This window comes from Sciurus vulgaris, assembly GCF_902686455.1.
Source record: "Sciurus vulgaris genome assembly, chromosome: 2".
NCBI classification, from domain to species: domain Eukaryota; kingdom Metazoa; phylum Chordata; class Mammalia; order Rodentia; family Sciuridae; genus Sciurus; species Sciurus vulgaris.
The window spans coordinates 121,658,267-121,672,699 of NC_136462.1; the positions used below are offsets into that span (position 1 = coordinate 121,658,267).

General features: G+C 57.1%; 2 protein-coding genes across 3 annotated transcripts in view; one reads left to right on the forward strand and one right to left on the reverse strand.

Annotated features, from left to right (window-relative positions):
* LOC306654886 (uncharacterized protein C15orf39) overlaps positions 1-14,433 on the forward strand; it is a 381,506-nt gene that overhangs the window by 363,121 nt on the left and 3,952 nt on the right. The gene's annotated exons all lie outside the window — the stretch shown is intronic.
* Positions 1-14,433, reverse strand: part of CSPG4 (chondroitin sulfate proteoglycan 4) — a 36,859-nt gene that overhangs the window by 8,099 nt on the left and 14,327 nt on the right. Inside the window, exons 2-6 of one of the 2 annotated variants that reach the window (XM_079128853.1) lie at positions 9,292-9,455; positions 4,044-7,580; positions 2,161-2,643; positions 1,647-1,823; positions 22-220 (exon numbers count right to left, since the gene is read on the reverse strand). In XM_079128853.1, the coding sequence (XP_078984979.1) occupies positions 22-220; positions 1,647-1,823; positions 2,161-2,643; positions 4,044-7,580; positions 9,292-9,455 (4,560 nt within the window). Of the gene's footprint in view, positions 1-21; positions 221-1,646; positions 1,824-2,160; positions 2,644-4,043; positions 7,581-9,291; positions 9,514-14,433 lie in introns of both variants that reach the window. The other variant, XM_079128854.1, reaches the window with a different exon arrangement.

Sequence of the window (14,433 nt, forward strand, 5' to 3'; positions counted from 1 at the left end):
TGCGGAAACCTGAGCACTCACCTCTGTGCGAGAACAGTACGAGCCCGCTGTCCAGCTGGGCCTGTGTGAAGTGGTGGACCTCTGTGCCCGGCGCCATGCGCAGCACTACCCGTCCGTTGCTGGGCTGCTGGATGGTGTAGACCAGGTCCTCCGGTCCCGAGTCACCGTCTGTGCCCCGGAGGGCCTCAGCAGGGATGGGCACAGTGGCTCCCTCCCACATCTGGGGACACAAGACCTGTGAAGTTTCTGTCCCCGTGTTCACCCACTCCCTGCCTCCTGGCCTGGGGCCACTATGAGGCTCCAGCCCCGCTCCTCTGAGGGGTGGGGTCTTGCTCCTAGGACCGGTTACATGTCCTTCTGGGTTAATCACTTAGGCGACCCATTCCCAGAAAACAGTCCTCTGGCATTCCTGGGCTCCTCCCTCCTACAGCCCCAGGGAGATGAGGCTTCAGCCCAGGGCTGGGGACAGAAACATGGGTGGATGGCACCACCTGGTGGCCAAACTGCCACACAGCATCCCTGGACTGTGGTTGCCCAGGCAGCCTTTAGTCTGTCTTACTGAATTTCCCCACCACCCAGCTGCCCCACCAGATAGATACATCATAAACCACAAAAGACTCGTGCCCAAAATGACACAGTCCAGCTTAGCCCTCTTCTGGAAACTATTTAGAGGTTGAACCCAGGGCCTCGCACATCCCTGAGCTACATTCCAGCCCCTTTTTATTTTGAGCCAGGTATGGTGGCACGTGCCTGTAATCACAGTGGCTGGGGAGCTGAGGCAGCATGAGGATTGCAAGTTGGAGGCCAACCTCAACAACTTAGCAAGGCCCTGTCTCAAAATAAAAAATAAAAAATGCCTGGAGATGTGGCTCAGTGGTAAAGCGCCCCGGGTTCAAGTCCTCGTTAAAAAAAAAAAAAAAAAAAAGAGGAGGTGTTTAGAAATTTATTATACATCCTTGCTAAGGTGCAGGCTGGCCTTCAACTTGTGATCTTTGTACCTCAGTCTCCTGAGTCGCTGGGATTACAGGCATGTGCCACTGTCCCCACTTGGAACCTTGCATAGCTCCAACTGATGGGGGTTGTCTTCACCCCAGAAGCTGCCCATCTCCTGATGTGCCATGTGGGCTTGGTCAAGATGTGGCCTTTCTGTTCCACAAGTAACTTCGATCCTGCCTGGGCCTCAATCTTCACCTCTGCAGATTGGGGGTGCCACTGCTCTGCAGTGCTATAAAGGTCAGGGGGCCCAGCTGTGGCCTTTGCTAGTTGAGGGTGGAGGTGGAGATCTGAACTTCTCCCCACCTGAGGACCACCCTTAAGGACTCTTAAGAATTTTTGTCTGGTGTTTTGTTTTAGGAAAAGCCTTTCTGGTACAAGTGAGTCCAGGAATAGACAGGGCCAAGTGTAGCCATTCACAAGGCTACTGGCTGCACTTAAACGTATCCAATAACAAAAGCTCACACCTGTGTTCTATCTTCAGCACAGTACCACAACTCTTCTTCCAACAACCTAGTAAGGCATGTGGCAGGGACCCCATCTTCCAGAGGAGGAAACTCAGGTTCCGAGGAGGGGAAATATGTGCTGGGAAGCGGGGGACCCTGGCCTCTTTGTAGGAGCAGAGATGGGGGTAGTCCCAGGGATGCTCCCACCTGCAGGCCTGTGTTTGTGATGAGGACAGGAGGCTGGTCGTTAACCGGCAGGATGGTGATGGTGAAGGTCACAGGGTGACTCTGGTGGTCCATCTCTGAAGCATTCGCCACCAGGACAAAGCTGTCTGTCAGTGTCTCGCTCCCGTCGTGCACATAGCGGATCAGCTGCTCTTCCACCTACGGGGAGGCCCAGGGCTGGCAGTCAGGCCCCGGCAGGATGGGGACTTACCAGGGGTCTCAAGCCCAGCACCCTCAGGGCCTGCTTTTGGGTGTAGGAGCAATTAACTCCTTCAGAGCTTCAGTTTCCATAGGTGGAAGGTGGGAAGAATAATTCCTATGTCCCAGAGAGGTTGGGAGGGGAAAAAGGAGATGTAGCATAAAACAGTATGGTCCCTAAATTACGTGGCTCCCTGTCTCCTCCCTATACATGCCCCCAGATTGGGAATTTCTGGGGCTCCTCTCTCTGCCTGGGGCTGGGTACTGCACAGCCCCAGGGGCTCCAGAACAGCTGTACCTCTTTCCAGGAGAAGGTGCTGAGGGTCCCATCTTGAGGTTGCTCCTCCCTCTGCAGAGTTCCATGCCGGGGTGGCTCCAGCACCTGCAGGTCAAGGCCTGGCAGCGTGGGGAAGTAGGGCCCAGTGACACGGAGCAGTGGAGGGGCCAGGGTGCGGGTGCCACCCTCAGGGACACTGAAGTTCTGTGCCTCCAGGGGGATGGCAGTGGGCAGCACCTCCAGCTCCATGAGGATGCCCTCGAGGGGCGCACCCAGGCCGGAGGTCACGTCCAGGGAGAAGGTGTCACGCCAGGCCTCAGGGCGTGAGTGCAGGTACAGGACCCGGCCCGCATCCACAGCCTCCTGAGGGAAGCTCTGCACGGGGTCCAGCCTGGGCGGCTCATCTGCTGAGGCACCATGCGACACCATCACCAGGTAGCCGGCACTTGGGGGGCTCTTCACAGAGAACACGATGTCTGCTGGTGGTACTGCCTCCTGGGCGGCCTGGTCAACAGAAGGCAGTGGGGACTCACAGCAGGCCACAGAGGAGGCTGTCATAGCCCTATGCAACCATAACACCCCCACATCCTCCTCAGATGTCGCTGCTCACTCACACCGGAGTCCACACATACCACACAGACGCAGGTCGGGGGGCTACAAACTATCCCACCTGCCTCACACAGTGACACGGTGGGTCACAGCCTAAGATACACATTCCCTCAGAGAAGTGTACACAGTCTTAAACGCCCAGACTCAGCACACGCTGATGAGAGGGGTGGGGGAGACACACAGCCTGATTGTACTCAGACTAAGGTGATTCCTGGTTTGCCTGGAGCCTTCGCTCCTCCATCCTGCTGTTACAACCTCTGACCACCTGAGGGCGCCAAGCCCTTCCTAGCAGCACAGGCTCCCACACTCCACATCCTACAGAGCTTGCAGACCAGGTCCAGACCAAAGGCTGCTGGGTGCTCCCTCACCTGAAGAAATGGAGCCACACAAAAGAAGGCTAGGGTTGGGGTTGGGGCTCAGTGTTAGAGCACTTGCCTAGCATGTGTGAGGCACTGGGCTCGATTCTCAGCCCTGCATATAAATAATAAAAATAAAGCTCCATTAACAACTAAAATAATAATAATAATAAAAAAAGAAGGCTAAACACTACCACCAAATACACATTCCTGATTCTGTGCCTCTGTCTGGAACATCATCTGTTTTTCCTGCTATTGACACCTTGTATTCTTCAAAGCCTGGCTCAAATGCAGCCTCCTGATACTACATGAATTTAGTCAGTCTGTCCAAAACTCCAGACACCCAGAACCAGACAGGCTTCAGAAACTGGCAGTGTAGGAGAATAAAGCCAAGAGAGGGCAAGGGCCTGGCCCGAGGTCACACAGTCAATCAGTGAGTCTGCCACACAGCCTGGGGTTGCTCTGTGAGTTTCCTGGGTGGTGAGAAGCCCTTTGCAGACTGTCACAGTTCTCATTTGGGGTCCAGAAAAAGACACTGAGAACACGGGGATTTGAGGAACACTGAAGCCTGTTTCCATGTCCAGTAACTCTCAAAGCTCTGTGCCCATGATAACCTCCCTGGGAACTTACTAGAATACAGACTCTTGGGTTCCACTTCAGAGATTCTGTGGGTCTAGCTGTAGCCCAGGAGTCTGCATGGCTAGTCACAGCAGGTACACTTGTGTGTATATCTGAAGACACATACAACTCATAGGCAGATGTGTGTACAACAAATTCCCCAGAACCTGTGGGGCCGCAACACGTACAGGCATACGCCAAGCACGGGAACCCAGAAGCCAGCACTTGCATCCCCAAGCACACAAGCATGCTTGGCAGAGGCCACGATGGACGCCCCCTCACCCCAGACCTGGCCACGCTCTGCTCCACCTAGCTCCTCACCTCCAGCTGGTCCCTTCTGATCTCAGCTGCTTCCCCCGGGAAGACGTAGATCTTTTTGTGCCGAACCAGTTGCAGCGGGGCCAGTGGGCCCTCTAGAGCAATGGTCACCTGTAGGGTGGCATCTGTGTGCACTGGCCCTGCTTCCACAGAGAGGGACAGGGTGTCACGGGGGCTGAGGCTGCCATTGTGTCTGTAGAGAATGGCCCCATCCAGCAAGTCCTGATGGGAGAAGGTGGTGGCTGGCTGGCCATCCCGGAGCAGCTGCCCCCAGCGAGGGCCAGCTGTAACATGGTAGTGGACCTCATCCCCACTGCGGATGTCCAGGTTGGTGTCCAGATGGAGCACTGCTGTGTCAATGGTGCCCTGGCCACCTTGAGGGACCACGAGGCTGGAGCCAGTGGCCACGTGGAGGTAGGGTGCGGAGGCCTGCACCTCGAGCACCGCGGTGGCCTGGTGTTGCCCGTCGGACACCTGCAGCTGGAGCCAGCCGTGGTCAGCCCCCGAGTGCACGAACAGGACTTGCCTCTTCCTGAGGTCCTCCTGCGTGAAGCGGTAGATGGGCCGGGTTGGCTCATCCACGGCCACAATGCTGCCAAAGAGGAGGTCCTTGCGGGTCAGCACCAGCTGAGCATCAGTGAAGCCCGAGTCAGCATCGCTGAAGGCCACGTCATCCGTCGTTAGCAGCCGCTGTCCGCCCCGGGCCACGTGGAAGACGCGGCTGATGGTTTGCACAGGTGTGTGGTCATTCACAGGCTGGATGGCCACTCGGAAGACACCCCGAACCTCCTCCCAGGCCATGTCACCACTGCCCTCACCCTGGCGGGTAGCCACAAATGGGATATCATCTTCTGTGGTCTCGGAGTCATCATGCTGGTAGACCAGCCAGCCACGCAGCAAGTCTTCATTGGTGAAGGATGTCACTATGGTGGCCTTGTCCTGTGGTCCCCGCCGAGTCAACCTTCCGTGGCGGGGCCGCTCCATGACTTCATAGAGGTAGTTGGCACTGTTGAGACTCTTGACAAAGAGGTGGTCGGCAGAGAGGACACCCTCACCACCCTCGGGCACCAAGAGGAGGACGTTAGTGAGGACGGGCGCATCCGGGTCACCACCGATGTGGATGGGGAAAGTATAGAGCGGGGAGAAGTGTGGAGGAGCAGTGACCCGGAAGCGGAAGGAGTCCTCGACTGCCTCTGAGGCCCGTGCTGTGGCCCCATAGGTCACCCGGCCAGCCTGCAGGTCATCCTGACTGAAGCTCTCGCCGTCTGCCAGCCTCCTGCCCTGCAGTTGAAGGTTTCCTTTTCTGGGGGCCTGAACCACCTCGTAGTGGAAGGTTCTGGGGCCAGAGCCTGCCTCCTCCACGGTGGCCTCCAGGTGGGCCGTGGTGAGGGCCTCCTGCTGGGTGTTCTGGGTGTGTAGCGGCTCTAGCCGCAGCATCCACACCGTGGCTCTCTGGATGCTCACTGGGAAGGACAGGTTGCTCAGGGTCTCCTGGCCCACCTGCACCTCCAGGGCCAGGTTCTCCACGGTGTCCTCAGAGTGGTGCTGCGGGTCAGTGCTCAGGTACCTCACCCGGCCCTGCTCCACGTCTCGCTGGTGGAATGCTTGTGTGGCCCACCACTCAGCACCCTCTGCCCCACCTGCCCCCTGCTTCTGCAGCTCGCCGAACTGCAGCGTGCCAGTGACTCGGAACAGCACACTTACATCCTGCCCCACGGCGTTGGTCTCCACTGACAGGTTTGCTGGCAAGATGGGTGTGGCGGAGCCCTGGGCCAGGCGCAGCCCTGTGCTGTGGCGGATCCGTATGGCTGGCCGAACAGCCACTACCTTCAGTGTGGCCGGGGGACTGGCCTGCAGCCCATCACTGACACGGAACGTCAGGTCCTGTGCCGGGCCACCACGGTGGACATACACTATGCTACCTGCCTCCAGCTCCCGGCAGGAGAACTCCATTGCTGGCTCCCCAGGCTGGTCTCGATGCTCTACCGGGAGGCTGGTGGAGGCACCGAGGAGCTGGAAGGTGAGGCCCTCGCAGGCAGAGTCTGGGTCATAGGCCTGGAAAATCTCAGGTCCCAGAGGCTTCTGTGTGTGTTCCAGGATCACCATGAGATTCCCGTGTGGGAAGATGACTTGGGGCGGGTCGTTGACAGGGTTTATCTGGATGGGCAGGAGGTAAGTTTGACCCCTCCGCAAGCAGGAGGGCACTGGTGCCCGAGCTGTCACTGATACCTCCAGCACCAGCTGGTCGGAGGCGTCCTCAGAGCCATCATGGACAAAGCGGGCCTTGCGGTTCACCACATCCAGCAGAGTGAACATTTTCCGGGCCTGGGCTCCAGGGATGTCCAGCTCCAGCTCGCCATGGCGTGCCCCCCGGCTCACACTGAACAACACCTGGGATTTGCGCAGCTCAGCTTCCATCAGGTCCAGTGTGGGCTGCACATGCCGCCACTCAAGCCAGGCTGTGCCACCCTCGGCCACCACAAGTGGGCTGATAGTCAGCAGTTGGGTAAAATTGGCAAATACAGGAGGCAGCCCTGGTTCAGGGATGCATGGTTCAGGCAGCTCCATGGCCGGCCAAGCCTCAGGTACCACGGTGGAGAAAGCTTCGTAGGGGCCGTAGCCATCCTCCTCATACTCATCTTCCTCCAGCCTGCAGCCAGCCGCCATGTTGCGAGTCAGCAGGGCTTCCCGGAGCCCCTGCCTCTGGCCATTGACACTGAGGTCCTCCATGCAGCCCAGCAGGGAGGCATTGGCAGCCCCTGGTACCAGGCCCAGGCGGTGTTCCTGGAGATGACGGGAGGCCTCAGTGTCCAGTCCCCCAAGAAGGAGACTGCCACGTGGCTCCAGGTAGCTGATGACCCCACGGTTGGAAGTGCGTGTGGGGTACTGGTCCACGGAGATTTCCAGCCGATGAGCATCCATGTGGACACTGACCTCGTGAGGCTGTCCATCAGCCACAGGCACACTGTTATGGAGCAGCACGGTACCCTGGCCCTTCTCAACCACAGCACGCAGGTGGCCCTCAAATATGTCCACGTAGATGAAGTCCCCATGCCGGCCCCCTGCCTGGAAGGCCAAGGGTGCCTGCTGGCTCCGTGTGGTGAGTGTAAACTCCAGGGTGCCTTCATCCTGAGTGCTCCAAGCAGGGAAGGCAGCTAGCGAGTGGGGCCCAGAGAAGCCCAGGGCCACGTCATCGCCAGCAGAGAACTCCTCAGCACAGCCGTCAGGAATGTCAGGGGTCAGTGGCCTGAGGAGGCTGCGGCCATTGAGGGTGGCTGCATGGAGGCAGCCCCTCAGGGGTCGGCTGGCTCCCCTCAGGTAAGGCAGGCTGAGGGTCCCAGAGCCCCCGACAAAGAGTCCATAGGGGACCTCGAGGGGGGCTCCCTGGACTGGGGCAGAAGCGTTCAGGAGCCCATCAACAGAGAGCATGGCCCAGCTGTCTGAAATGGTGAGCACCACAGTATGGGGGAGCGAGTCACTGAGCAGCGTCTCTCCGGGGGTCTGTAGCCTCAGCTCCTCTTGGCCCAGGACAAGTCTGACCTGAGGAGAGACAAGGAGATCAGGGCTGGAAATGACACTCTGAATCTATCAATTCTCTTACAAAAGCAGAGTGTGTCCCTCACATTTGGGGTTCCCTGAGAAAGGGGTGCTAGGACAAGGGCCCTTGTTGCCATCTTGCCATCTCTTTACTCATCTCTAGAAAACTCAGCAAAATGAACTCGGCTGGGCCTGGATAGACTCAGGAACCCTGATGTGTATCAGAGACAATTCCTGCCCACAAGGGACTGCCACAGAGCAAGATGTCCTCCTAAAGATTCAACTCATACATTTTATTCTTCTCCTCTTTCCTTGGGTGAGAGGTGCCAGAAAAATCACCATGGATTCTAGAAAATTCTACCTCCAGAAAAATGAGCACCTGGGAATCACCTGAAAGACACTCTAAGAAAGGCAAAGTCACTGAAGGCAACTGGGGAGACTGAAGGCAGCTGGGCTCACTGTTCAGGGATGGGGGACCCATTCAGGTACTCTGTGTTTTGATGGCTTAGTAAAGGAAATCTTGGGGGGACTTTGAGGGTCCTCTATGACATCAACACCAGAACTAACTGCATCGATACTCCCACAACCAGATGGTAGAATGGGTAGAGGTAGAGCATGGGACCTTGGGAGTCCCAGTGTGAAGCCCCTCTGTTGGGGTGGCCACCATCATTCCCGCAGAGCAGACCAGTATCAGCACCAGACTGCAAGGGGCCAGGGTTCAACAGTGACACCTGTGGCAGTGAGAAGCAATGGTGGCAGCAGACTGATCAGGCCACAGTCCTCTTCCCACTGGGGCGTGGAGCAGATGGGTCTGCCAGATCTGGACCAAGAAACTGGGTTCTCAAACTCTTCACAGTTAGGGGGAAGACTCAGGGAGACCAGAAGAGTCCTTGGTAATAAAGCTTGTGTTAAAGATGAATGGAAAAATGAGGAGGCTCAGGGGGCAGTACTGGCTGTTACCATCATGAGTGGACAGTGGCCATGCAGGCTAACTAATGCAGTGCCAGGGGGTAGCCAGGGGGCAGTGGGAGCTCAGGAGATAGGGCCTAGGTAGGATAAGCACCAGGGTCTCTCTGGGGGAGGGAAACTGTTATGGTTTGGATGTGAGGTGTCCCCCAAAAGCTCATGTATGAAATGCAGAAGGTTTGGAGGAGAAGTGATCAGGTTATAACAGCCTTAACCCAATCAGTGAATTAATCCTCTGATGGGATTAACCGAGTGGTAACTGATGGCTGGTGGGGTGTGACTGGAGGAGGTGGGAGCCCTCAAATAAACTTTTCTTCCTCTACACTCATTCTGGCCAGGTCTTCTAGTCCTAGCGGTGAAAAAGCTGTCTAAAACAGGATGTCTGCATGGAGATGGGAAGAAGAGGCTGGAACTCAGCCGGCCCAGGGAAGCACGAACACACCACAGAGGAGGTGCGGTGAACGAAGGCCTGCAGCCAGAGGTCACTGAGGGCCAGGGAGTGGAAACCAGCTCAGTGTGCTCAGAGCAGGAGTCCAGCTAGGGGTTGTGGTGAGAAGCCAGGCTGGAGGTGGCTGGTGAGCAGTCATTTTACAAGGGAGTCACACTTTCTGGGATGCTGCCACCCACTCACAGTGGAGAACCTGAGACCCCGAGATGAAAGTACTTGCATAAGGCCACATGAATAGTTGGGCATCATTTTAAGCTCAAGAAGGAAAACTGCCCCTGGTCCCAGGGGAATGTCACTGACCTGTAGGCGTCCAGAGTAGAGTTGCAGCAGGAGGTGGTCAGCCTGGCCTGCTGCCAGGAGAAGCAGGGCTTGGGGCTGAGACGTGGAGAATTGCAGCTGTAGGTCTATGTTGGTCAGGGCTGTGGCCACGGGCACCTCCAGGTGGTTCTCACCGAAGAAGGAGGCTGGATGAGAGAGGGAGCTGTGGTCAAGGCTCACACCTTGCCTGGAGGAGGATAGGTGCTGCAGAGATAGACAGGTGGGCTGTAGGGAGGGGGTTCTGTGCTCATGTACCCTCCTGGTTCTTTGTGGCCCAGCCTGAGCATATTGGCCAGTTCCCAGCATCCACTTGCTCCCAGTGGCAGAAGGCACAGCTTCACCTTGTGCACAGTCTAGGCCTTGGACATGCAGAAGGTCAGACCCAGAAATTTCCAACAACCTAGATCTCTTTCTTGAGGCTGTAGGGCAGGAGACCTCTGACAGCTCTGGTTCTCTGACTCTGGACCCCAGAGGAGACTCTTGCCTCAGTGTGGAACTTTCTTGGGAAAATCATCACTGGTCTGAAAACCTGATTTGGTGGTCACAGAGCCTGGAAATGGAGTTCCAGGAGAACCACCCCTAATCCAAGCCAATCCCTGCTCACATTGCTTCTCCCAGGTGTCCTCAGGCATGGGCTCCTGGGCAACCCTCGTCATGCCACGTTCTACCTCCCTGGGTTGCTGGGGCCATGGTGCCTGATGGTGGTGCTCAGACAGGCAGCCCACCTACCCTGCCCTCTCCCAGGCCATTCTTCCAGCTGCCTTTTGGGGTGGGGGTGGTAGCTTGTTGGTCTGAGTCTGCCAAGGAGCAAAGGCTCGGAGGCCAGATGGAAACCACTTGCAGTGTCAGACCCAAAATCAGCCAAAACTTCCTCCATTCCTCCTGCTATTGCTTCCTGCTGCATAGTTATTACCAGTCCCTGGTGAGCAGTCAGATCCAGCCCCTTTGTTTCCACCATGGCCAAGGAGCTTGGGATGACAACAGCTGAGATCCTCCTTTCCTAGGCCAATCTGGGGCTCGAGGCTGAAGACAGGGTCTGGGAGGGACTGAGAGTCTGTTGGGCAGGCCACAGAGGGCTCCCAAGGCAGCAGAGTCTGCCCAGAGTCAGTGGTCACTATGTAGGGTTCCTTTTGTGCCTCACTGGGATACTTTCTTTTTTTAAGTTGCTGTTTTCTTTAGGCAGTTTCCTAAAATTAGCCTCCCTTGATCTCCAGCCTGCTGCCACAATTTCTGGTCTCTTCCTTTTGCAGTGATTAGAACCAAATATAACCTTGACTCCACCTGCAGATGTCCAGGGCTGGAGGGCAGACAGGAACGGGTGAAAGGACTCAGCTATGTTGGGCTTCCCTGAAACCCTTTGAACAAGCACAGGCTGATGGCCTTGATAGGGATAATCTGGCACCAGCCACACACGTGCTGGTCCCCAGCCAGCCTGAGCCAGCTGACATCCGCCTGAGGAAGTAGCATCAGCCACTGGAGGGGCCAGAGCCTTGTATGCCCTGGGAAGGATGTCCAAGAAAGATATCACTCTTCCCCAGACTGAGCTGGAATCCCCTCCAGCATCTTCTCTTGCCAGCACTGCTGGCAACATTGGAACCTTGTCTGAGAGCCGACAGGATCAAGTAGGAGTGAAAAAGCATCTGGGCAGGTGCAGCCCTGTGGGCTCAGCAGGCCCAGAGCACCTCAGGCCAGTAAGGGACAGACCAGGAAACTTGCAGGTGATGAGTGCTTACAGAGGCACCTTACCAGTAAGGTCATTGCTGCTTCTTTTTTTGGGGGGGGAGGGTGTAATAGGGACTGAACCCAGGAGTGCTTATCCACTGAGTCACATCCCCAGCCCTTGTCGTATTTTATTTTGAGACATGGCCTTGCTAAGTTCCTTAGGGCCTCACTAAATTGCTGAGCCTGGTTTTGAACTCACGATCCTCCTGCCTCAGCCTCCAGAGTTGCTGGGATTACAGGTGTGTGCCACCGTGCCCGGCTGGTCATTGTTTCATAAGAGCACAGCACAGCATGCTAAACTGAGAGCAGCCATGGCACAGAGGGTAGGGCACACAGCCCCCGGAGGATGGAGCCACCATGGCGATGGGCTGGAGTGGCTCATAGCAGCTGGCAAGAGCTGAGTATTAAATTTTCAGGAATTCTGCGAGCCAGGTGATGTTGCCCACAATGAGAATATTTATATCAGGGAAAGAAGTAAACATGTCAAATCGACTCCCCCCTCCAGAAATCCTGTTGCTAAACATTGACCTGCTGGCCACCCACAAGGAAGGGGCGCCTCTCTCTTACCTGGTTGGGAGCCATCCCACCCACACTCCCTTGCACCAAAGGTGTACATAAACTTGCTAGAGCATGGTAGAAGCCAGGGCGCTGGGCCAGACAGGAACTGAAGTTCATGGCTGGCCCTAACCACTCAACCACCTGCCACCAGCCCCCTTCCCACAGGAGAGAGCAGCCGTCTGTTTGGCTAGAGTGGGAGGGTGGCAGGAAGCAGAGGTACTTTCCAGAGAGCTGGGGTGTGAATGGGCCTATTGAGGGCTGGGCCCTGCTGTTTCCTGTGGGGCCAGGCGAGGAGGGGCTCACACTGGCTGCCTTGTGCTACTGGAGTGTGCAGGCCAGGCAGCCCCCTTGTCCCAGCAGAGGCCTCTGAGGCCTTGCTGGCTGGGGCTCTGGAAACTCTGACAGAGCCTCTCCCCCCACCTCTGTTCTTCTGCCCCTCTTACCATCTCTGACGGGCTACAGTTTTAAGAACCCAGAATCCCTGTCCTGGAGGTGGGGGTGCAGCTGGAGGGGGACTTTGAATGGAGAGGGACGCGGGATAAAGAAGTAACGACTGAGCCAATTCCGGAGAACTTCCTGGAGGAGGTGAGGGTGCTGCCGACAAACAGAGGGGAAGGGGAACAGACCGTCTCTGAGGTGGGCAGTAAGGCCACATGAAAGGCCAGCAGGAATACACAGGTCCTCCTTTAGTGGGCCAGCAGAGGTCTCTGCCCCCTCATCCCCTAGTGGCCCTGGAAGGTAGAGAAGCAGAGGGAAAAAGCAGCATGGGCCAAGCCAGGTCTATGGCCAGATTAGGGTAGCGTGGTGGGGAGATGGGAGGCGACGAGGCATCAGCATGGCTGGATGAGAGCTGCCTTCGACTCTCTTGACCCCAAAGATGCATCAAAATGCTAACCCAGACTTGTGGCAGTTGGGTGGGCTATTCTCTGAGCCAGCTGCTGACAGTTTCGGTCTCAGTGGTACCATTCTGTGAAATGGGTACTCCTTATCACTCCTTCTCCCTTCTGACTGTGGGGATGGATTCTAGAGGTCCCTTCCAGATCCAGGAGTCTGCTCTTAAATAATGGTGTGGGCTGCCAGGGCGGTGCAAGGCTTCAGCATAGAAGGTTTCAGCAGCATGCCCTGAGGGCCTGGGGGACAAGCAGAGGAGCAGGACAGTAGCAGCATGCATGGGCTTCCCTGCCTGGAAGAAGGTGCCTAGGTAAGTGACCAGGGCTATGCAGATGTGTGCTCGGGGGTGTGTGCAAGTGTGAGGGTGGCTGCCGGGTGTGTTTTGAGTTTGCGTAAGGCTATGTGTTTGTGTGTGTGCGCGTGTGTGGGCTGGGAGCTGCCAGGACAGAGCAGCTATTGTGCCCAGGCCTGTCCTGCCCCTTGGTGCTTGCCCACTGCTACGTGGCTGGGCCCGGCTGCATGACAGCAGCCGTGTGTTCCTGGGGGGCTCCCCCCTCCTGCCACCGCCCCTATGAGAGGTCTGCCGAAGGTGGAGAAGCCCTCAGCTTCCCACCTTTCCTCCCAGAACAGGGTTCTGCTGTGCAGGGCATTGCTGTCTGGGCCCAGGGTGGGGTGGCTCTGTCCTTCTTCAAACCTGAGGACATAGAAAGAGCCCTGTGTCCTTTCCTGCCAATCCCCTTCTCAGATGGGCAGATAAAACCTAAGTCAGGTCCCCCAGGAAGCCACTGTCTGGCAGGCCCTAGGTTGTGCTGGCATCTCCTGGCTCCCTGGGGCATTCCTGGGATGTGTGTGAATGGGGACCTGGTTCCTGCCCCGGGGAGTCCTAAGCACAAGGCCTGCTTCTATCACATGCCCAACCTTCTGCCTGTTGGTAGGTTCTTGGGACAATGGGTCACTGTGTGGGGAGAACCTCTGTGTATTAGGCTCCTGGCCTGGCAGGGGCAAGGCCTCTAGCCTTTTCCAATCTGGAGGCTGCTGCGGACCCTGCTCCAGACCCTGCTCCTTCTGGATGCTTGGGGACAAGCCAGCCACCTCTCTCCCTGTCTCTTTTCCTCCCAGCCATGCTGCCAGCCTGCCCTAGGCCTTCCCTAGCTTTGTCTTTGACTCCCCCTTCCCCATGCCAGAAGCTACCACCCCCTGCCCTAGGACAGTCTGGAGAACCAGGCCTGGGGCCTCCAGCCATCCCTGCCCTGGACCCCCAATTCTTGGGTGCTGAGTCCCCCCGTATCAAAGTTGTCTGCTGCCCAAGCCTGCAATAGCCTCCACTTCTCAGACAGACATGGAGGCTCCAGGGGAGAAGCAACCTGACAGCGAGAAGCAGAAAGAGCTGCAGCTCCTGGCCCGCCACCTCTCTGAGCCGTTTCCCAGGCTCCCCCACTGCACCCGCTCCCTGGCAGAGGACCCCTGTGTGCCCTGCTCCCTGCCACGTTCCCGCTCGCCTGGGGGCAGCCAGGCAGGGCCCGCAGCTGGCTTACGTCATGGGCGGTGGCAGCATTCCTGGGTGTCTGCTGCTGCCTGACTTTATAAGGGAGTAAGTGGGAGCCCAGAGCCACTGGGCAGGATGGCCAGTGAGGAATGCCCAGGGCCCAGTTGAGGGTGGGGGCAGGAGACCTGGGCATGAGAATGTCAGGGGGCACTGAGTGCTGCTCTAAGGGAGAGATGGATGGGAAGCGGGAACCATATTCTTCATTCATTCGTTCACAAATGCTGGAAGGCGGGGATGTGGATGGAAGAGGAGAGCAACTTGGAGAGAGTGAGCCTAAGAGAGAGAGTAAAATTTAGAACAAGAAATAAAGATGCCTAAGCCAGGCACAATGGGGCAGGCCTGAAATTCCAGTGGCTTGGGAGGCTGAGGCAGGAGAATCGCAAGTTCAAAGCCAGTCTCAGCAACCT